This window comes from Tupaia chinensis, unplaced genomic scaffold (assembly GCF_000334495.1).
Source record: "Tupaia chinensis unplaced genomic scaffold, TupChi_1.0 Scaffold000341_1, whole genome shotgun sequence".
In the NCBI taxonomy this organism is placed as follows: domain Eukaryota; kingdom Metazoa; phylum Chordata; class Mammalia; order Scandentia; family Tupaiidae; genus Tupaia; species Tupaia belangeri.
The window spans coordinates 3,732,126-3,755,656 of NW_006159835.1; the positions used below are offsets into that span (position 1 = coordinate 3,732,126).

At 38.8% G+C, this 23,531-nt stretch overlaps 1 protein-coding gene across 1 annotated transcript in view; it reads right to left on the reverse strand.

The window, feature by feature from the left end:
- Nucleotides 1–2,725: 2,725 nt before the first annotated feature.
- The window catches only part of SANBR (SANT and BTB domain regulator of CSR), a 67,983-nt gene continuing 47,177 nt past the window's right edge, over nucleotides 2,726–23,531 (reverse strand). Inside the window, 9 exon segments of the mRNA XM_006172111.3 lie at nucleotides 2,726–3,452; nucleotides 6,089–6,180; nucleotides 8,545–8,633; nucleotides 10,183–10,256; nucleotides 10,337–10,365; nucleotides 13,111–13,202; nucleotides 20,209–20,308; nucleotides 21,431–21,463; nucleotides 23,210–23,309. Coding sequence (XP_006172173.1) covers nucleotides 3,416–3,452; nucleotides 6,089–6,180; nucleotides 8,545–8,633; nucleotides 10,183–10,256; nucleotides 10,337–10,365; nucleotides 13,111–13,202; nucleotides 20,209–20,308; nucleotides 21,431–21,463; nucleotides 23,210–23,309 — 646 coding nt within the window. The 3' untranslated portion in view covers nucleotides 2,726–3,415.

The following is a 23,531-nucleotide window of genomic DNA, read 5'->3' on the forward strand; positions in this document are numbered from 1 at the left end:
TGGACATTTTAGGGAGGCTACTCCTGGATGATATACAGGAGACGATTCACACAACTGATCAAAACCGTAATTGACTGGACCAACTCTGAAATGCTAGTACAGCAGCTATATTTCCCTTAACATTTAAGTGCTTTTTCACTCAAAAGAATCCTAGCTGCCCTTTCTGATGACCCAGCGTATCTAGTGAACAAAACAAAATACATAACAGTGGTGCCATAGGCTACACAAGTGAATCCACAACAAAATGCTTAGGTACCATAAACCCATTTTAAAGTTTTTTATTAACTTGTTAGTCATTTTACTTTTGACTTAAAAAAACTTTCCCATCCTGCATTCTCTTTTTGATATAGGTATTTACAGTAGCAAATTGCTCTCTAGGCACTGTTTTAGCTGCATCCTGTTAAGTTTGGGTATATATATATATATATATATTTTTTTTTTTGAGAGGTTTTCACTATACGGCACGTGCACTTGCCAGACAGAGACAGAGAGACAGAAAGTGAGAAATCACCCCCCAGGGGGGATGGCCATGTCGCAATCCCTTCTCCTCTTGGGACCTTGGGCATGTACGCACATGTGCCTGGCGTGAGTTTTAAGCCACTGGGTCCAGGACGCGAACTGCAGTCGACTACGTGGGAGTCCAGCGACAGACATTACGCTAACTGTTGGTCCCAAGTTTGGGTATATTTTTATCATTCATCTTGAAATATTTTCTAATTTCCCTTGGGATTTCTTTCTTGACCCTTCAGTTCTTAGCTATGTGTTGATTTCAACGTAACTATGGGTTTCTCAAATTTCCTTATTTCTAATTTCATTCCCTGTGATTAGAAAACATATTATGAAGTATTTCTATCCTTTCAATTCTATTGAGGCTTGTTTTATGGTTTAGCACATGGTCTGTTCTGGAAAAGGTTCCATGTGTACAGGAGAAGAATATATATTCAGCTGTTCTTGAGTGTGGTCTTGTTGAACGGAATGGACTAGATGTATGCTAGGTTTAGTTGGCTTACAGTGTTGATCATATCTTATATTTCCTTATTAATTAATATGTGTTGATCTTCCCTAAAAAGGGTTCAGGACCCTTTTTCTTAAATAAAAGATTTACTTAATTTTATTTAGCATCATTTTTTAATTTGTCCAGAGAGAGAGAGAGAGGGAAATTGAGAAAGCAAGCTGTCAGGTCCAGGACTTGAACTGTGGTTGGCCATGTGGGGGTCCAGTGCCTCAACCACCACACCACCTGCTGGCCCCAGTGTAAGACAATCTTTTTTTAAAATTATTTTTAAAACTCTCTTTATTTATTCATTTATTTATTTCAATTTGACCAGAGAGGGATAGAGTGAGAGAAAGCGAGCGAGCGAACAAGCCACCAGGTCCAGGACTTGAACCACAGTTGGCTATGTGGGAGTCCAGCACCCTTAACCACCAAGCCACCTGCCGGCCCTTGTAAGACAATCTTAAAATTTGAAAGATTTCATCTTTTTTTTTTTTTTGAAAGATTTCATCTTGTAACAGAGTTAGTTTTCTCTGAAAATCTGTAGAATCTAAAGCCCATCCAGACTTTTCCTGAAAAGATAGAATGAGTCAGATCAAGGGACTTTCCAAACAACTTTTGTCATAATGTTTATTTCAATTTTAAAAACGTGAATTCAGAATTAATGCAAGGTAAAACTTCAATGCAGTTGGAAAAAGAAATGATGTTAAGAGGTTAAGTAAATAGTTTGAGGTGAATGTGTTATGTATTACAGACATTAACAAAATTAAAGAAACACATTCTGTAGATAATCAAATTCTAATAGATTCCAGTTTGTAAAAATCAATTCATTGGTACAGTCCTCCCAGGGGAGAAGAATCCACAGTCAAGAGCACATTTTCCTCTTCTTGCGGTGACATTACAGCACTGCTTCCACGTACAAACCCAAGTCCCTGTATCAGCGGGCACAGTAGACCACAAGGCTCTGGTATTAACAGGGCTTACATATAATGTACTACAAAACATTTTCTTTTGAAGACAGAAATGATATGTTTTATTTCCAAAGTATCAAACAATTGAAACAAATAAAGACTGGAACAAAACTTCCAAACAGAAATTCAGAAACGTTGGCAAAGCCAAACAGATAACATCTAATAACATCTACCTTCATTTATCAACTAAAATACTCACTAAAGATGGTTTATGTAAGTGTAAACTGAGTGTAACACTTTAACATTTCATTAGAAACTGCTATTCTGTCACACACTATCAAAGTCTGTTCTCTGAATAATCTGAATTTTCAAGTATAAGGCAAATGAAAATTAAAAAATAGAAACAGTGCATCGTAAAGTTTTTCAGAGACCTACATATAAGTAATTTCCAAACACATAATTTATTACATGCTTACAGTTTGGAACAAAATTTCCCTGAGCACCCTTTCTGCCTGGTTAGAAAAATTAAAACATGATTTAAAAAATAAATTTTATTTTGATTTTTCTTGAATATATGTAATTTTTCACCCATCTAATGTATCTGGAAATGTTTTAGGCATCTCTAAAGTAACTAGCAATTATAACTGTTTTAAGGGGCTACTTGACTGGCTATGGAAATACGGTTGGGTCTTAGAGCCCTGAGAACTGAACAGTGGGTGTCTCACACAACTGAAATGATTTATTATCTTAAAACTCTCATTGCTTATTTTAGCAAATGCAGAATGACACTAGCTTCACAGAGGAAAAAGATAATAATCGGTACTTGCAGTTTCAATGACCAATAGATAAGCATTAAAAACTGAAAGAAAAAAGTTGGATTAACATTGTACATAGAGTAATGCTGGAAAAAAAAAAAGGAACCCTTCTGCCCAACACAGTATTGAAATATCTCACCTTGAAACTTCATTTACTGTAGTCTTGAGATTTGCCACTTCTTCGTGTTCATGCAAACTTAAAATCAGCATCATTGGGAATTCCATCATACAAACCTCAGCTCTCAATACTACCCCAAGACTTACAGCCCCAAAGACATACCACGATCAGTGCGCATGCATGGTCACACTACCACATGAGTTCCCCAACTTTTTAAGGGGAAGTCTTTAGAAAGACTTAGCGACTTGACAGCTTTAGGCCTCTTCTCTTTCAAATAAATAAAAGACAACAAATACCAGGATACTTAAGTATGCAAACTTGTAAATAACTGTTTTCTATATAGCTTAGAATCACACTAAGAGAAAATTAGGTGTAAGAAGTTTCCTATTTACAATTAGATCTCCTTGAAACCTAACTATACATGTCTCTTAGCACTATGACTTATGTGGCTTACGGGAATAATTAATAAATAACTTAAAACACTCAGAAGTCATCATTCTGAAGATCTTCAAGAAGTGAGCAATTTCAGATGTCCAGGAGTGTGTCTTCTGTCTTTCTAGATATATTTTAAGGTGCTTTATGCAGGACGTCCTTGAGCAAAACGACTTTTAGACCTAAATTTTTAAAACAAAACAGGAGATCAGAGTTGTTTCTGAAACAATAGGAAGTTGTTGCTGCTTTACATTAAGTTTCCTTGACAATATCAAAGTTAAATGAATCTTCATATAGTTCCATAATCCATTTCTAAAACCCCTGAAGTAAGATTTATTTTGGAATTTAGACTGTCTTTGTTTATTGAGAGATAATATGGTATGAGTATTATATTTTATGAATCTGGAGTAGTGCCCCACAATAAAATACATTAATGTTTCTTCCATGAAATGAATGAACATTTACGTGAAATGGGATAAAGAAAAATTATAAATTATATCACTGCAGCTCAATTCAAGTTTGAATTTACTCAAACATGAGAAAAACTTCTGAGTTTCTGAGCTTCTCTGGACTTAGAAATTACTACTAAGGCATTGGGATCTTTGATATTAATTTTTAAATCTCAGTAATCATTACAAAGGCATTGGGATCTTTGATATTAATTTTTAAATGGCAGTAATCATTACTATTTTTTTTTTTTTTTTTTGGTTTTAAGAGTTTTAGCATTGGGATCTTTGATATTAATTTTTAAATGGCAGTAATCATTACTATTTTTTTTTTTTTTTTTTGGTTTTAAGAGTTTTAGCCGGGACCAGCAGTTGATGTAATGGCTATGCCGTTGGACTCCCATATAGTCGACCGTGGTTCAACTCCTGGACCCGGTGGCTTAAACTCACGCCGAGCGCATGTGCGAACGTGCCCAAGATCCTGAAAGGAGAATGGAGGAGAAGGGATTGTGGTGTGGCCATCCCCCTGGGGAGTGATTTCTCGCTTTCTGTCTGTCTGTCTCTGTTTCCAGCGAGCACACATGCCCTATAGCAAAAACCTCTCAAAAAAAAAAAAAAAAAAAAAAAAAAAAAAAAAAAAAAAAGAATTTTTGCCATAGGTGTGTGCCCTCATAAGAGAGACCAAGGGGGACACAGAGAGAGAGAAAGTGGGAAATCATCTCCTAGGGAGGACGGCCATGATGCAATGCTTTCTCTAGAGATTTTGGGCACACACACACACACGCCTTATGTGTTTTACAGGCTGCTGGCTCTGTACTTGAACCATGGAGCCATGTGGGATCGAGCACCTTAACCACCATACCACCAGCTGGCCTCCAGTAATCATTCATCTTTAACAGAAATGTTGTGATATAAAATGACACAAAACATGTAAGTCAGATTTTATCAAGAGAAATAAGATATTAGCTGACACGTGGTATGGTGGTTAAAGGCGCTGGACTCCCACATGGAGTTCAGTCCCAGACTTGGCAGCTTGCTTGCTTGCTTCCTCTACATCTCACTGGTCAAATTAAAAATAACAGTAATGATAAATAAAATAAAGGAAATAATTTTGTTTAAAAAAAGATATTAAGACAGGGAACAGAAAAGAGACTTCAGTTATTTATATTAATTAATTATATATTTTCTACAAACAATACAATTCCAGTAATTCACAGTAATACTACAGCTTGCATTTAAAAAAATGAATTATTGGGGCCAGCAGGTGGCATGGTGGTTAAAGGCGCTGGATTCCCACATGGCCGACTATGATTTGAGTCCCAGACCTGGTGGCTTGCTTTCTTGCTTTCCCTTTCTCTCTCTCTCTCTGTCTGGTCAAATTAAAAAATAATATCAACAAATAGAATTAAATACATTAATTATTATTTTTTAAAAACTGAATTATTTTATTTATCATTATTATTATTTTTAAAAAATTTGCTACAGGGCATGTGCACCCACTAGAAAGCTGGGGGAGGGAAAGTGAGAAAGCGAGCCACCATATCTGGAACTCAAACTGCAGTCAGCCATGTGGGAGTCTAGTTCCTCAACCACCATGCCAACTGCTGGCCTACAGCTAGCATTTACTTATTTAAGAATTATTATTTTACTTTATTTATTTATTTTTTTGGGGAAAGGTTTTTATTATAGGGTACGTGTACTTGCCACAAAGACAGAGAGAGACAGAGAGATAGAAAGCGAGAAATCACTCCCCAGGGGGGATGGCCATGCCACAATCCCTTCTCCTCCATTCTCCTCTTGGGATCTTGGGCATGCACGCACACACGCCCAGTGTGAGTTTAAGCCACCTGGTCCGGGAATCAAACTGCGGTTGGCTACATGGGAGTTCAGCGACATAGCCATTATGCTAACTGCTGGTCCCCAAGAATTATTATTTTTTATTTTAACTTTATTATTATTTTCCAATTTGACCAGAGAGAGAGAGAGAGAGGGAAAATGAGAAAGGAAGCCACAAGGTCCAGGACCTGAACTACGGCTGGCCATGTGGGAGTTTAGTGCTTTAACCGACACGCCACCTGCCAGCCCCTGGCTTGCATTTCTAATCAGAAGTTGGCTCAGAATGAAGTTGGCTCAATAAGTAGAAAACTTAAAAACAAACCTCTCTATACTTCCATTAAATGTGCTCATGACCTTTTTAAATCTTAACCTTCAAAGTTAAAATCTAGCTCTAATTAATTTTTTGATGATATAATCCTTGAAACAACATGGAAACAGACTCAAATTATGTGGTAATAGTGTTCACATGATTTACCCTAAAAACAAAAATCCCCTTCACATTGTATGGCATTCAGAATTAGTTTGTGCTGATTTACCTTGTGTTTTTCTCTGAGCTGGTTTGCCGGGCACTGACTGGCACTGAGGCCTTGATTTGAGCTTCAATCCTGGAGTAAATACCTCCTGCAAACTGCAGAATAAAGAAGCAAAATTCTCTTTACTGATTCAATAGGTGCTCTACCTTACTCAAATGACATCAGTTTTAAATTTAGATATAATTTTTTCTTTTTAAAAGAGAGATTTGCTATAGGGCACATGCACTTGCTAAAGACAAAGAGATATGGAGAGAGAAAGTGAGAAACCACTCTGCAGCAGGGATGGCCACACTGCAATCTCTTCTCCTCTATTCTCCTCTTGGGACTTTGGGCATGCATGCACACACGCCCAGAATACATTTCAAGCCGTCAGGTCCAGGACTTGAACCACAGTTGAACCATGTGGAAGTCCAGCGCCTCAACCACCATGCCATCTACTGGCCCCAGTTAGAAGTAATTTTATTTTGATTTTTCAGTCCAGGCTTTTTGAGGTACATTTTACATATGGTAAAATTGACCTTGTTAGTGTGTACTTCCAGATTCTGACAAATATATACAGTTGTGTAACTACTGTCATAGTGAACACACAACATTTTAATTACCCCCTAAAAAACCCCTCTATGCCCTTCTAAGTCAATACATTCACCACTCCAATTTCTGGCAACCACTGATTTGTTCTCCGCTCCCAAAGTTCTGCATTTTTCAGAACATTAAATAAAGGAAACCGTACAGTACACAGCCATTTGGATTTGGGTTCTTTCACTTCGTATACTGTAAGGAGATTCACCCATGTTGATACGTGGGTGAGCTCCTTCATTTCTGTGTGTACAGCTTGTTTACATATCAGGCAAAGGACATCATTGGAGGGGGTTCTTAGCTTTCGGTGATTATGAATAAGACTACTCTCAACTTATAAACTGATTTGTATGGTGGGTGAATGCCTGCAAGAAACTGCCAACTATTTTCCAGATGGCTCTCTCTCACTCTATCCTTCTCTGGTCAAAATTTAAATAAATTAATAAAGTTAAATAAAAATGAAAAATTTTATTTTATTTTATTTACTTATTCCCTTATTTTAATTTGATCAGAGACAGACACACACAGAGGGAAAATGGGAAAGTAAGCCACCACGTCCAGGACTCGAACCGTGATTGGCCATGTGGGAGTGTCCAGCACCTTAATCACCATGCTATCTGCTGGTCCCTTGGTATGGGTATTTAAAACAAACATTAGACATTGTCATTGATGTATAGTGGTATCTCATTGAGGTTTTAATTTACTTTCCCTAATGACTAATGATGTTTTTATACTAGTCATCTGGATCCCTTCTTTCTTGGTGTCTGGTTACTCTTTAGCCTGTTTTATGTTTACTAGGTCCTGTTTCTTTGTTTTTGTTTTTGCTATAAGGCATGTACATTTGCCAGAAAGATACAGGAGTGGAGAGAGAGGGAAGGTGAGAAATCACTCTCTAAGAAGGGCCACACCTCCATCTCATCTCATCCATTCTCCTCTCAGGATTTTGGGCATGTGCACATGCACCCACTGAGATTTTCAAGCAGCCAGGTCCAGTACTCAAACTAAATAATTTTTTTTCATTTTTATTTAACTTTCTTTCTTTTTATTTTGACCAGAGAAGGGTAGAGTGAGCAAGACAGAGAGAAAGTGTAAAAGCAAGCCACCAAGACCGGGACTCAGTCAGCAGCCATGGGAGATCTAGTGCCTTAACCGCCATATCACCTGCTGGACCCAGTTGGTTGTTTATTATTTAGTGATTTTTTGGTTGTTTTTAAAGACAAGATCTCCCTATGCCATGATCTACTTGTATCGGTCTCCTGAATAGCTGGGATTACAGGTGCATGCCATCAGGCCCACATTTTAGGATGAGCCAGAAATAAAGCCCAGACCTTCTATGTGACCTCGGCCTGCCAGTTAGCAGCATCTACTAGGATGCACTACCATGCCTGGGCCTACTGAGTTTTGAGAGTTCTTTACGTTGTCTTGATAACAGTCTTGAGTCAGATACATGTTTTACATGTATGTTCTCAGTTTACAACTTGTCTTTTCATTCTCTTAAAAGTATTTTTCAAAAACCAAAACTTGAACAATTTTTTAGAGTTATTTTTATTTTATTTATTTATTTAATTTGACCACAGAGGGACGAAGGAGGGGGTAGTGAGAAAGCAAGCTGCTAGGTCCAGGACTCGAAACGTGGTTGGCAACGTGGGAGCCCAGCGTCCTTAACCACTATGCCACCTGCTGGCCCCTAGAACTTTGAAATTTTGATAAAGTGAGATTTAGCCATTTTTTTTTTTTCTCTTATGAATCATGCTTTGGATGGTACGACGGCATGGATGGTCACTCTTAAAAATCCTGCCTAAAAAAATCTTTATATTTCTGATGCTAAAAAAACGACAGTAAAAAGGCTTTGCATGTACAGTATACCAGTATACAATTCTTACTTCTTTTGCTTCCTTTGACTTGACTCGCTCCAGATCACCCAATCTCATTTTTATTAGGTGTCCTGTAATTTCAGACATCCGCCGCTGATCTGAAGGTAAAAAATATTAAACCTTACTTGTCTTTTAATTAAAAAATTAAAAAAAAATTTGCTGTAGGGTACATGTGCTCACGAGAGAGAGAGAGAGAGAGAGAGAGAGAGAGAGAGAGAGAGCAAGCCACCAGAGCTGGGACTCAAACTGTGGTCAGCCATATGGGAGTCCAGTGCCCTGACCACACCATCTGCTGGCCCAAACTTTATTTTCCTAAGGGTGATGTATAACTTTTATTTCTTTTCACAGTGATAGAACACGTGTGAGCAGACGTGAGAGAAAGTGTAGAAGTGTGAGAGACAGATAGAAAATACCCAGAAAGGCTCATGCCATCCTGCTGTTTCCCAGCCTCCAGTTCCCAGGATCCTGGTGCTGCACATCTGCCCAGTCTGCTTTTCAGGCCAACCTGGGATCTGAACTGTGGTCACCATGAATCCAGCACTGTGGGACGTTAGCAGTAGTACTGTACCACAGTGGCTGGGCCTGCAACTTTCATTTCTCAAAGAAGACTGTCATCACTGAGGGTTTACGACAATGTCTTTTTTTGAAAAAGTTGATTTCCAGGGGCTAGCAGGTGGCATGGTGATTGAGGTGCTGAACTCCCACATGATTGGTCATGGTTTGAGTCTCAGATCTGATGGCTTGGTTTGTCTCTCTCTCTGGTGAGTACATGATCCCTACAGCAAATTTAAAAATAAACTCTCTCTCTCTCTCTATATATATATATGTGTGTGTGTGTGTGTGTGTGTGTATATAATTTTTTTTTAAAGTTAATTTTTTCCACTAGTGAGAGACAGCACCCTTAAGCCCTGATGCTGCAACCCACTTCCAGCCTCAGTCAGCCAAATCAGAAGCACATACTTACAGGCCAGCCCAGAGCACTCAGAGAGGTCCCCAGACATGATCCTGGAACCCTTCCATGTGGGTCAGCTTCACAGAGCATCATATTTCACCACTGTACTGCCCCATGAAAATAGTTTTGCTATTATGTAACAGACACATATATCTATATGTCTATGAAGAATTTTTAAAAGAATTAATTTTATTTATTATTATTATTTTAAAATTTGCTATAGGACACATGTGCTCACCAGAGAAAAAGGAAGTAAGAAAGCAAGCTGCCAGGTCTGCAACTCAAACCATGGTCGGCCACGTGGGAGTCCAGTGCCTCAACCACCAAGCCACCTGCTGGTCCCTGTCCATAAAGAATTTTAGGTAGCTAGTAAGGAAATGACTCATACCACCATGGTCACCATGATCAGCCTAATTATACTCAGTTACCTTTACAGTGAAAGTAAAGGACAAAAAGTCTGAGAGACCTCAAAGCACAGATTCATAAAGCAATACATTATCCACTAGGATTGTCTAGTAACGAAACTCTGGTTGGTGCCAAGGGAATGTGCAAATCTGGGGTGTTATTCTGAAGTGTGAACCTTCATAAAAGTATAAGTATAAGCATAAGTATTCAGCATACTTCATAAAATGAAAGATATTCCTATCATTGTAATTTGTACACAGTTAGTATGTTACCCAAATAATAAAATTTACCATCTTCTCTCTGTGCATCTTGGTTGAATCTCAAGGATCTTGTGGCATCCCATTTATTCTTCTGCATACTCACACTATTGGAAAAATTGAACAAAATCAACATTGATGCTGCTTTAAGGGTGTACATCTGATTGAATTAAGGAGCAATACTCACATGAAAGGAGACACATCTCTAGAAGCTGACTAAAAAAAAAGTAGACAATATTAAGGCCTGATTAGAATATATTTGCTTATTAGTGTTATAGTTAATAGAATGTTACATTTACTGAGCAGAAGACACTATACTAAGAATATTACAAGTGCTATTTCATTTAAAACTTGTAACCACCATGTGAGATGGGCACTATTGCTATTATCTCTACAGTTAGAGGTTCAGAGATGTTAAATTTCTCCAAAACAAGACTATCTTGAAGCTTCAGTTTATGCAGTCTTTCAAAATGAAGTGCCCATTGAGCCAGCAGGTGGCGTGGAGGTTAAAGTGGCTGGATCCCACATAGTTGACTCTGCTGTTTGAGTACGAGACACAACAGCTCGAGAATCATGCCAGGTGCATGTGTGAGCTCACCCAAAATCCCGAGAGGAAAATGGGGGAGAAGGGACTGAGATGGGGTCATCCTCCCTGAAGGGTGATTTCTCACTTTTTTTCTCTGTCTGTTTTTCTCTGGTAAGCACACATATCCTACAGCAAAAACTGGAAGGGAAAAAAAAGAATTAAGTCCCATTTATGTGCCTATACTTTTTAAAAAAGATTTATTCATTCATTCATTCATTCATTCATTCATTTTAATTTGACTACCCCCCCCCCCCCCCCCCCAACCAGTGGGGAGGGGGGGGGGGGGGTGAGAAAGCAAGCCACCAGGTCCAGGACTCGTACCGTGGCTGGCCATGTGGGAATGTCCAGCACTTTAACCACCACACCACCTGCTGATCCCTGTGCCTACAGTACTTAATGCAAAGATTAATATACAAAGAGATGTTGAAAAGTTCATGGGAAAGTGGAATTAAATACAAGTTTATTTTGTTAAAAAATCCATACAGTTTTTTCCTAACATATATTCTCCATATACTTTTCAAAGACCCCTTCATACAAGCTGTGTAATGTAATTGTGTGGCTCCTCTCTCGACTCCAGCCTTTTTTCTTTTTTTTGGAGATGTGTTTGCTATAGGACGTGTGTGTTCGCCAGAAAGACAGAGAGAGACAGAGAGATAGAAAGCGAGAAATCACTCCCCAGGGGGGGATGGCCATGCTGCAATCCCTTCTCCATTCTCCTCTTGGGATCTTGGGCATGCACGCACATGCACCCGGGGTGAGTTTAAGCCACCGGGTCTGGGACTCGAATCACGGTCTGCTACATGAGAGTTCAGTGACACAGCCATTATTGCTGTCCCTCAACTCCAGCCTTTTGCACATTTTTGGACTTTATGTTTCCTTTTAGTTGACTGGTTTTTACTGTTCTCATATTTCTTTTTCTTTTTTTAGAGGTTTCTGCCTTAGGGCATGTGTATTCACCAGAGAGACAGACAGAGACAGTGAGAGAGAAGGTAAGAAATCACCCCCCAGGAGGAATGGTCATGCTGCAATCTTTTCTCTTCCATTCTTCTCCCAGGATCTTGGGCACACACCCACACCCAGTGTGACAGTCAAGGTATTAGGTCCAGGACTTGAACCACAATCAGTTATATGGGAGTCCAGTGATGTAACCACTACACCATCTGTTGGCCCCACTGTTCTATTTCTATCTGGCTTTTTTTTAGTTTTCCCTATAGGGGGCGTGCACTCACCAGAGAGAGACAGAGGGAGAGAGAGAGAAAGTGAGAAATTACTTTCCGGGGGCATGGCCACACTGCAATCTCTTCTCCTCCATTCTCCTCTTGGGATTTTGGGCTTGCATGCACACATACTCAGAATGAGTTTCAAGCGACCAGGTCCAGGACTTTAATTGCACAGCCAGTCATGTAGAATCCAGCACCTCAAACTCCATACCATCTACTGGCCCCCATATGACTTTTTACCCCTTTTTTAAAGGCCTGGGGAAATAGCAATTATTTCAAAAGGTTATAAAACAAAATTTGTTTTTAATTTTAAAAGTCTACTGATGGGGAGGGCAGCAGATGATGTGCTGGTTAAGGTGCTGGACTCCCACATGGTCGACCATGGTTTGAGTCCTGGACCTGGTAGCTTGATGTCTCACTTTCTCACTCTCTGGTGAATTGAAAATTAATTAATTAATTAATTAATAATTCTTTTAAAAAATGTCTGATTTAAAAAAAAAATATGCTAACACTGGTTCAATATTCAAAAGGTACAAATAGCACATATAGTAAAAAGTCTCTGTCCCCCATGCATTCAGTTCCCTTCCTTAGAGGTAATCAATCATCAATTCCTTTTTTTTGAGTGAGATTTTTGTCATAGGGCGTATGTGCTCGCTGGAGAGACAGAAAGTAAGAAATCACCCCCCAGGGGAGATGGCCACGCCACAATCACTTCTCCATTCTGCTCTCAGGATTTGGGTATGTATGCACACGTGCCCAGTGAGTTTTAAGTCACAGGTCCAACACTCACACCACAGTTGAAAATGTGGGAGTCCAGTGATGTAACCATTACGTCATCTGCTGGTCCCCCCTCATCAATTTCTCACGTAGCTTTCCAAAGCTATTTTATCTGTATATTAAGGAAATTCATGTATTCATTAATTCCCCACCTTACATGCACAAACAGATGTGTATACACACTGTTCTGTACCTTGCTTTTTTTCCCTTGTCAGGATGTCTCAGAGATCTTTAATCTCAGTGCATAAAGAACCTCCTTCACTCATTTTTACACTGCTAGGACTCTATCATGGTATTCATTATTCTTTGCTTTCAGATTTTTCCTGGCTATACTAGCTTCTTTCTTCCATATCTGCTTTAGAGTGGTAATAGAGTTACCTTCTCCAATGCCTTTTCTTTCTTCTGTGTACAGGGTGAAGATATTGGTTTTTTTGGTTGTTTAGTGAATTTCTTTGGCTTCTCCTTTTTCCCTGATAAAAGAAGGTCAATGTTGTGAGTGTTAAGTCCCATAAATACCACTCCAACGTATTTGCTACTTCTAAACAATTAGATACTTTAAAAAAATATGTTTTAACTTTATTTATTTATTTATTCATTTATTTTAATTTTACTAGGGAGAGATAGAGTGAGAGTGAGAAAGAGAGAGAGAGAAAGTGAGAAAGCAAGCCACCAGGTCTGAGACTCAAACCATGGTCAGTCACGTTGGAGTCCAGAGCCTTTAACCACCTCACCACCTGCTGGTCCCCGAATTAGATAATTTTTAAAAAACCACATTTTTTTTTTTAATTGTCAGAGGGTATATTCACAAGCCAGAAGCACCCACCTACAAGGCATGGTCTAGCTGTAATCCCTTCTCTACCTCTCCATCCTGTTGGGATTTTGGTCACACACACACACAGACCTGGCATTTGTCAGACAGTGTGGCCAAGATGTGAACAGTGGTCAGTCATATTGGATCTAGTTTTCTTTTCTTTTTAAATTTTTTCTTTCTTTTATTTTTTTAAAGAGATTTTTGTTATAGGGCACGTGCGCTCATGAGAAAGAGATAGAGAGACAGAAAGCGAGAAATCATCCCACAGGGGGGACGGCCACGCCACAATCTCTTCTCCTCCATTCTCCTCTTGGGATCTTGGGCACGCACGCACTCGCACCTGGCATGAGTTTAAGCCACCGGGTCCGGGACTCAAACCGTGATCGACTACATGGGAGTTCATCGACACACCATTACACTAACTGCTGGTCTCATGTATCTGGTTTTCTTAACTGTTGGGTTACAGGGCTGGCCCCAAACCCGCATTTTTGTTTGTTTGTTTATTTATTATTTATTTCTTCCAAAAGTGAAAGAGACAGGGAAAGGATGAGAGAGAGTATAAAAAGGAGAGAGAGAGAGAGGAGAGGGAAGGAGGGGAAAGGAGGAAGAGAGAGAGAGAAAGAGAGAGAGAGAGAGAGAGAGAAAACATCCCTAACAGGGTCTTGACATTATAATCCACACCCCGTCTTCAGTCAGTCCACTATTTCGGGGATGTGCATGTTCTGGGTACTCAGAGGTCTCTGGACCTGAACAGGGAACCTTCCCATCTGAGGATCCCTTGCAGTGTTGCGTTTCACTGCTGAGCCACTGTCCAGCCCCACCGACATTTTCTTTAGAATTATAAATTAATGATCTTCTTTCTGTTGCTGTCATTCTCACTTCCTCTCCTTTTCTCTCAAAAGTTTTCTTTTACACACACACACACATACACACACACATAATTTTTTTAAAAATCTGTAGGTCTCTTGTCTCTGACCTCTCCTTTTTCTTGCTAATTTCAGAACCCATGTGCATCTGAGGTGGGCCTAGCCCCGGGTCTTCAACCAAAAAGCCTCTGCTCCTAACCCCTTCTTCACCCCAACACCCGATGAAGAGCCAGGTAGGAAGTAACGTATAACCCATCAGATGACCAGAAACAACTAGAGGAAAGAACAGCCCTTCATCATCCACAGACAGTACAATGAAACTCATAGAGACAGCATATAAAGAATTTAGAATATTTGGGACGATCAGTTAGCGTAATGGCTATGTTGCTGGACTCCCATGTAGTCGACTGCGGTTTGAGTCCTGAACCCGGTGGCTTAAACTCAAGCTGGGTGCTATGCGTGCATGCCCAATATCCTGAGAGGAGAATGGAGGAGAAGGGAATGCAGTGTGGCCATCCCCCCTGGGGGGTGATTTCTCACTTTCTGTCTCTGTCTCTTTCTGGCCAGCGCACGTGCCCTATAGCAAAAACCTCTCCAAAAAAACCCCCAAGAATTTAGAACATTCATAGTGATGAAGCTAACAGAGATGCAAGAGAAAGAAGGCAATGGGCTCCAGAAGATGCAGGAGAAAAGAGAATTCCAGGAAGTGAGGAAGTTCTTGCACAATCGAAAGAGGAAATACACACCATAAAAAAGAAACAAATAGAACTATTAGAGATGAAGGCTGTAATACAGGAAATCAAAACCTCCCTTGAAAGTATTAAAAGCAGGTAAGGTCATGCAGAAGATCGAATCTCAGATGTAGAAGACAGAACCTCTGACTTAGAAAAAATTATCAAAAAGACTAATAAAATAACCCAAAAGAATGAGAATAATATACAAATAATACTAGATACCATTAGATGCCCAAACATCTGGATAATTGGTATACTAGAAGGTGTAGAAACTAAACATGGCATTAGTAATCTATTCCATGAAATCCTGGAAGAAAACTTTCTAAACCTAGAGAGGCATTCAAATATCCAGACCCAAGAAATACAAAGGACCCCACATACAATCAACCCAAGAAGATCTTCTCTAAGGTACATCATTGCCAGATTGACCAAAACCACAGAAAGAGTTTAGATATTAAAATTGGGAAGAGAAAAACATCAAGTTAATTTCAAAGGATATCCCATCAGGTTAACATCGGACCTCCCACTGGAAACAATGCAAACAAGGAAAGAATGAGAAAATAAATTCAAAGTGTTAAGTTAAAAACAGTTTCAACCAAAAATACTATATCTGGCAAGATTATCCTTCATATGGGAAAAAAAGATAAAAACATTCTCAGATAGGGGACCAGAAGGTGGCATGGTGGCTCAGGTGCTGGACACTCCCACATTGTCGACCACAGTTCGAATCTTGGACCTGGTGGTTTGCACTCTCTCTCTCTGTTCAAAATAAAATAAATGAATAAATAAATAAAATTAAACAAATAAATCTTAAAAAAAAAAAATCTCAGACAAAAAAACCTGAAAGAATTTACTAACACCAGACCAGCTCTTCGAGGAGTTCTGCAGGGAGTACTATACCAGGAAAATTAAGACAAATAAGAAAACAAAAAAAAAAAATTACCAAGAAAAAGGCCAACTTAATGATAGGGACAAGTTCTAAAATATCAGCAATAATGTCGAATGTTAATGGAAAGGTCAGACCACAGTAACACTGCAAATTCAACAAAAGAGAGATTACATGAGACTGAACTGGTGAAATAGAAGTCTATGACTTTTTTCTAAAACATTATTGATTTTCTTCTATGCTTTGTCTTCCAGATTTAAGGATTTTGGTTTTCTTTTGAGTTGTTGGGTTCAGTAACAATTGGAAAATATTTGTGAACATTCTTATTTTGTGGCAGAATAGTGATTTGCATAAGTTCAATAATACAATAGCATCTGCTGCCTTGCATCAGAAATGGAATTCTTATGCGGCTTTGTGCAAATAACAGACCAAATTGAGATTAACCTAATTTTTTCCTTTTTCAAATAAGTTAGTTTATAGCTCCCTTTAGTAAGAGGGGCATGGATAGAAAAAAAAAAGTTTCAGAAGAAAATTACAGTGCACTTGTAACTAGATTCTAACTTTGTCCATACTTTAAGATCTTTTATGAATCAATAAAATGTCAGAAAAAAAAAAAACAGTTTAGAATGGAAAGGAGAGAGGGGAAAGGGGGAAGAAAAAAACAGGTAAAAGTATGCTTAACTGACAAAAAATTAGAAGATATTTGCCAATGATAATATATATAGTAATATCCTTATCTTAACTGACATGCATGGTATTTGTGTTGGAAAAAGAAATATATAAAGACATAATGAAATGTAAACATTGATTAATTAATTTTTAAAATTACAAATTTATTATTATCATTATCATTATTATTATTATTATTTGCTACAGGGCATGTGTGCTCATCAGAGAGAGAAAGCAAGGCACCAGGTCTGGGGTTCAAACCACAGTCATATGAGAGTCTAGCACTTAAACCACCATATCACCTGATGGCCACACCCACATTATTTTTAAAAAATTAGCAAATTATCTCTGAATAAAAAAAAAATATGTGGAGAAGTAAACTGAACTTGCTTTTTACAGGGATTCATTTTGATTACTACTGTTAATTTTACTTCATAAAAATTTTGGGGGAAAAGTGAGGACAATAAATTCAAAGTCCCAATGAAATCAGATATAGAAAAATGGGGAAAACTACATATTTATTTCTCTGAATCTAACTAGATAGGGGAGTCATCTTCTAATTTCAAATTTATAAGTAAATTTATACACACACCCACAACAATAGGGCCAGCTCCACAGCTCAGGTGTTAAGCATTGGGAGCTGGATTCTAAACTACTGACCATGATTTGAATCCCAGTCCCAGCAGCTAGAAAAACATGCCGGTCCACATGTGTGCATGTCCAACGTCCTGCTGGGAAGGAGAAAGGGTGAAAAGGGGATTGGATCATGACCATGCTTCACTGAAGGGGGGTGCTTTCTCTCTCTCACACACGTGTTCTCTGACAATAAATTACTTAAACCATCAAATACAGAGGCCAGCAAGTGGAGTAGTAGTTAAGGTGCTGGATTCGCACATGGCTGACCATGGCCAGAGGCCCAGACCCTTAAAAATCATGCTGAGCCTGTGTGTGTGCATGTGTGCGAGTGTTTATGTATCCCAAATACTGAGAGAATGGAGAAGAAATTGTGGAATGGTTATTACTCTGGAGGGGAATTTCTCACTTTTCCTCTTTCCTTTTCTCTGTCTCTCCACAGAGCACATGTGCCTATGGCAAAAACCTAAAAAAGAAAAAAAAATAGAAACAACAACTACAACTCAGAAAAACACAATTTTGAATGTAGAGATAGAAAATAATTCACAAAACCTTTAAAATATCTTAAATAGGAAGTAGGATAGGAATGATCTTGGGAAGAAGTATATATTTGGGAAAAATTATATCCTTGACTAGAGCATTCTTGAAGTCAATATTCTGAATCTATCCTGGAGGAAAGTAAAGCTTAGTGCAGTGAAGAAAGACAGGCAAAAAAGGAGGTGGCAAAAGAAGCATAAACAACACATGTTGGTAAGTATAATCTCCTAGAGGATCATTTCCCAAACATCAGTTATTTATTGGCCAGCTTCACAATTTTTGCTACATTGCTTACAACTTTATATCGTGATCACAAGCAGAAAAATCTTTTTATTTATTTATTTATTGAGAGAGAGAGATTTTTGCTATAGGGCATGTGCAGTCACCAGAGGGGGACAAGAGACAGAAAGCAAAAAATCACCCCCCAGAGGATATGGCCACGCCATGATCCCTCGTCCTCTATTTCCTCTCGGGAGTTTGGGCACGCACGCCCAAGTGCCTGGCGTGAGTTTCAAGCCACCAGGTCAGGGGCTTGAATTGTAGTCAACTACGTGGGAGTCCAGCAATGTAATCATTACACCATCTGCTGGTTCCAAGACAAACTCTTTTTTTTTTTTTTTTTTTTTTTGGGGGGGTTTTTTCTTTAGGGGGCGCGGGTCCTCGTTTTTGCTATAGGGCGCGCGTGCTCTCCAGAAAGAGAGAAAGACAGAGAGACAGAAAGCAAGAAATCACCCCCCAGTGGAGATGGCCACACCACAATTCCTTCTCCATTCTCCTCTCGGGATCTTGGGCACGCACACACATACACTTGGCATAAGTTTAAGCCACTGGGTCTGGGATTCAAACCAGGATCAACTACATGGGAGTCCAGTGACATAGCCATTACCCTAACTGCTGGTCCCGCAAGACAGACTCCTGACAGGGTCTTGGCAACCCACATCTACTACTTCTACTATCTACTACTTTGCTATCTACTATTAACTAAAGTTACATATTAATTTACAGATTTTTGTGTCTAACAGAAAAGCAAACAACTGTTGTCTGGTAGAAAAAAATAACCCGGAAGGTTATGGTTTATTGCCTTGTAGGACATCAATCAGTTTTGGGTTTAACTTGCAAGTTGTTTAAACATTCTTTTTCAAATGCCTTCTAAATAGCTAAGTCTTCACATACTCTTTGAACATATTTACCCTACTGTTTCTTAGAATACATTGAAAAATAATTACATAAAATCATTCTATAAAATCAGGACCAGCAGTTAGTGTAATGACTATCTCGCTGGACTCCCATGTAGTTGACCGCAGTTCAAGTCCCAGACCCAGTGGCTTAAACTCATGCCGGGCACATGTGCGTGCATGCCCAAGATCCTGAGAGGAGGATGGAGGAGAAGGGACTGCGGCGTGGCCATCCCCCCTGGGGGGGTGATTTCTCGCTTTGTCTCTCTTTCTGGTGAGTGCACGTGCCCTACAGTAAAAACCTCCCCGCCAAAAAACATCATTCTGTAAACAGTCTCCCCTTATCTGTGGGAGAATGTTCTGAGCCCTCCAGTTGATGCCTGAAACCACAGATAGTACTGAACCCTATATAAACTATATTTTTTTCTGTAACATCCTTGCAGCAAAGTTTAATTTATAAATTAGGGTTAGTAAGAGATTAAAAAAAAGAACAACTCTAACAACATGTCAGCATCACTATTGTGCTTTAGGGCCACCGTTAAGTAAATCATGAGTTACCTGACATCACTTGACCTAATAGGCAGTATATATAGTGTTGGTATGCTGGACAATGGACGATTCATGTCCATCACTGGCTGGAGTGAATTTCTCATGCTATTCAGAATGATGTGGAATTTAAAACTTAAAGTTCTTTATTTCTGAAATTTTCTATTTAATATTTTTAGACTGGAGTTGACCACAAGTAACTAAAACCATAGAAAGCAAAACCATGGATGAGGAAGGACTATTGTAGTTATATAATAATAATACCTTTAATAAAAAAAGATCATACTTCAATGAATATAACTTAATCTTCATTTGAGTGTCATTGCAAATCACCTCAGATCTACTGATGTGAGGCTAAGCTGCCACACATTGTGTGGGTTATAACCTGGGGTTACGGCCGAAGTGAAAACATGCAGGATTATTTCTCAGTATACTGTACTTTCTTAACTTTATGAGTGTTCAGTATTGGTGCCGGGTTTGGGGAATCTTTATGGAGCCTCTTTTATTTTATCTTTTCTGTGTTGTAACCTAGATAAAGCCAGTTCCCCATCCTTCGCATTACAGCTTTCAGAATGCAACTCCTTCATCAATAATGAGATTTTAAGTAAAATGCCCATACTTTGTTTCTTGGATACTTCTTCTTCATCCCCAACTTCATCTTCAGTGACCTCAGATCCAGTGGTATATTCTTCTTCTTCTGAAAATAATGATTGTTGCTTCTAAATTAAAAAAAAAAATTCCATTACAGATGCAATATGAATTCTTTCAAACTCATGAATCCTTTCAAACACATTCCTCTAAATTTGTTTTGGATGAATGAGTTAAACAAGAGCTGATAAAATGACTACTGCCTAACACAGCCTCCAGGAACTGGACATAAGGATTTCTATATTCATAACAGGATTATAGCAAATATTTTAAATTTATTTCCTTCACAGAACTCAGCATATAATAAGTATATAATAAGTACTCAGTATTTGTTGAATCGTACCTCTGTCACTCAACGGAGTGAATGTATGTTCCTTGATACTAAGATCAAATTAAAATATGGTGCAGCAGGTGAAGGACTGGTTAAGGTGTTGGACTCCTACATGGCTGACCATGGTTTGAGTCCTGAACCCAGAGGCTTGAAACTCACACCGGGCACGAGTGTGTGTGTGCCCAAAATCCTGAGAGGTGAATGGAGGAGAACAGATTGTGGCATGGCTGTCCTCCCTAGGGGGGTGATTTCTCACTTTCTCTCTCTCTCCATATCTCTCTGTCTCTCTGGTGAACACACACTCCCTATAGCAAAAATTTTTCTCTCTCTAAAAAAAGAGATCAAATTAAAATACAATAATTGCCAATATTAGTTTCATATACAAGTAAGTATGCACACTCTCTGGGTGAATGTGCCCCTCAATCACTTAATTACATGTGCATTAGTTTCTCTTATCTAGCTACCTCACTTCCTCACCACTGATCCAAATTTCTATTCCTATTCCATTCTTACAAATACCAATGGCAGAATGCATAGCAATGACAAACAGGTTAAAAAAAATCAACCAATCAACCAGTCAATCAGATACTTGAACTGAATAGATTTGTTGCTTCGTTCAATATCCTAAATGTGATTTTAAAAAGCCATTTAACCACAGCTCTGGGTTATGAAGCCAGATAATAAAGTACATGCCTATCTTAAACAACCTAATGGAATTTTTAGTAAGCATAAAATTGCAGAAACTAAGAAAGAAAAAATATATTTAACTAAAATTTGGAAAATAAGATACTAATAAGACCCTATTTGACTTTAATTTAGGAAGAAAGAAATACAAGAAAGCTGAATATAATTGCTTACTTACCAGTTGCAGAGTCCAGTTTTTCAGTGACAAGAACTATAAGAAGCAAAAAGAGATGGATAAGTCAGCATCTATCCAGATTGTAGCTAATTTCTTTTTATTTTAACAATTATTTATTTATTTAATGAGGCCAGCAGATGGCATGGTGATTAAGGGTACTGGCCTCTCACATGGCCAAGTGCAGTTCAAGTCCAAACCTGGCAGCTTGCTTTCTCATTTTCTCTCTCTCTCTCTTGCTGTGCTGTCCCTCTCTGGTCAAATTAAAATAAATAAGTAAATAAAGTTAAATAAAATAATTCTTAAAAAAGAATGATTTATTTAATTCTATTTGTTGTTGTTATTATTATCATTATTATTTTTTGGAGTGGTTTTTGCTATAGGGCATATGTGCGCGCCAGAAAGACCTCTAGAGAGAGACAGAGAGACAGAAGGCGAGAAATCACCCCCCGGGGGATGGCCACGCCACAATCCCTTCTCCATTCTCCTCTCAAGATCCTAGGCATACACGCACATGCGTCCAGCATGAGTTTAAGCCACCCGGTCTGGGACCTGAACGGTGGCCGAGTACAAGGGAGTCCAGCAACATAGCCATTACACCAACTGCTGGTCCCATCATCATGTCTTGATGTTCGTGTTTTATTATAAATAAAAGACTAGGTTACAGATGGATATTTAAGTAATCTAACCTGTTAGTTTATATGTAATTCATAAATAAATATTAATGCCTGAATATTTATATAGCTGTGTGGAGCTTATAAAGCACTTTACATAAAATATTTCATTTCCTCAAGTGAAAAATAAATAAATAAAATAATGCTTTAGAAAAAAGAATTATTAATTTAATTTATTATTATTTTTAATTTGGTAAAGCAAGCCATCAGATCCAGGACTCAAACCACGAACGGCCACATGGGAGTCCAGTGCCCCAACCACCATGCCACCTACCAGCCTCAAATAAGTCTTAAATAAAAAGGTTTCTAGGGGTCATCCAGTGGTGTGATGGCGAAGGTTGCTGGACTCCACGCAGCCAATTGTGTGGTTCACGTGCTGGACCCCAGTGACTTGAAAAATATGCCTGAGCAGAGAACGGATTGTGGTGTGGCTATCTCTCCTGGGCTCTCCTGGGGAGTGCTTTTTCTCTTTCTCTGTCTGTCTCTCTCTCCTCTCTGGTGAGCATACACACCCTCTGGCAAATTAAATAATAAACTTTAAAAAGTGAAAAAGTTTATAGAATAAGGGACAAATAACCCATTCATACTATCTTCATTCGTCAAAACATTATGTGTCTGTAATAATCCCAAAGACCACATTATTTTTATTTCTTAAAACTTTTTTTCCTTTCTTCTTTCTTTTGTTTGCCATAGGGCATGTACACGTGCCAGAGAAAGTGAAAGCACCCCTACAGGAGGGACGACCAGGTTGCAGTCCCTTCCCTACTCTGCTCTCAAGATTTTTGGGCAAGCATGCAAATGAGGCCAGTGGTTTTTCAAGTCACCAGGTCCAGGACTTGAACCACACAGTCAGCCATGTGGCATCCAGTTGCTTTAACCAATATGCCACAGCTGGCCCGACATACAATTTTTTTTCCCCAAAAAACTATTAGTTATTAATTCTTTGAGGATAAGAATATGTGTCTTATGATCCCAACAACCCTACTAACTTGGCATAACACCTTGTCAGACAGTCGGTTCAATTTCAATTTAAACTGACCAAGTTCTTGTCAAAAATCAAATGTTATCAATTGTTTTCATAAACAAAAAATATGTGAAATAAGCTACTTACAGCATTGAGCTCCCCAGTTTTCGGGCCCCAAAGTGTATTTGGCTCCAGTAAAGCATCACATTCTAGACCCTTCTCATCACAGGGGCCAACCCCAGGATCACTTGAAAGAAAACAAATTTTTATGAACAGTGTTCAATTTCTCAACATTTAAATGTGAAAGACATTTTTGTATTTCAAACGTTTTATCAACTGCTCTTTAGTAACACAGCGTCTGAGTAGAGGGACGCTGCTTCAACATTCACATTTCCTGATGCACCTGGAATTTCCCCTAGCAAGTCACCACGTACAGGGAGCACCGTGCCCTAGAAGCATCCTTCCTGCT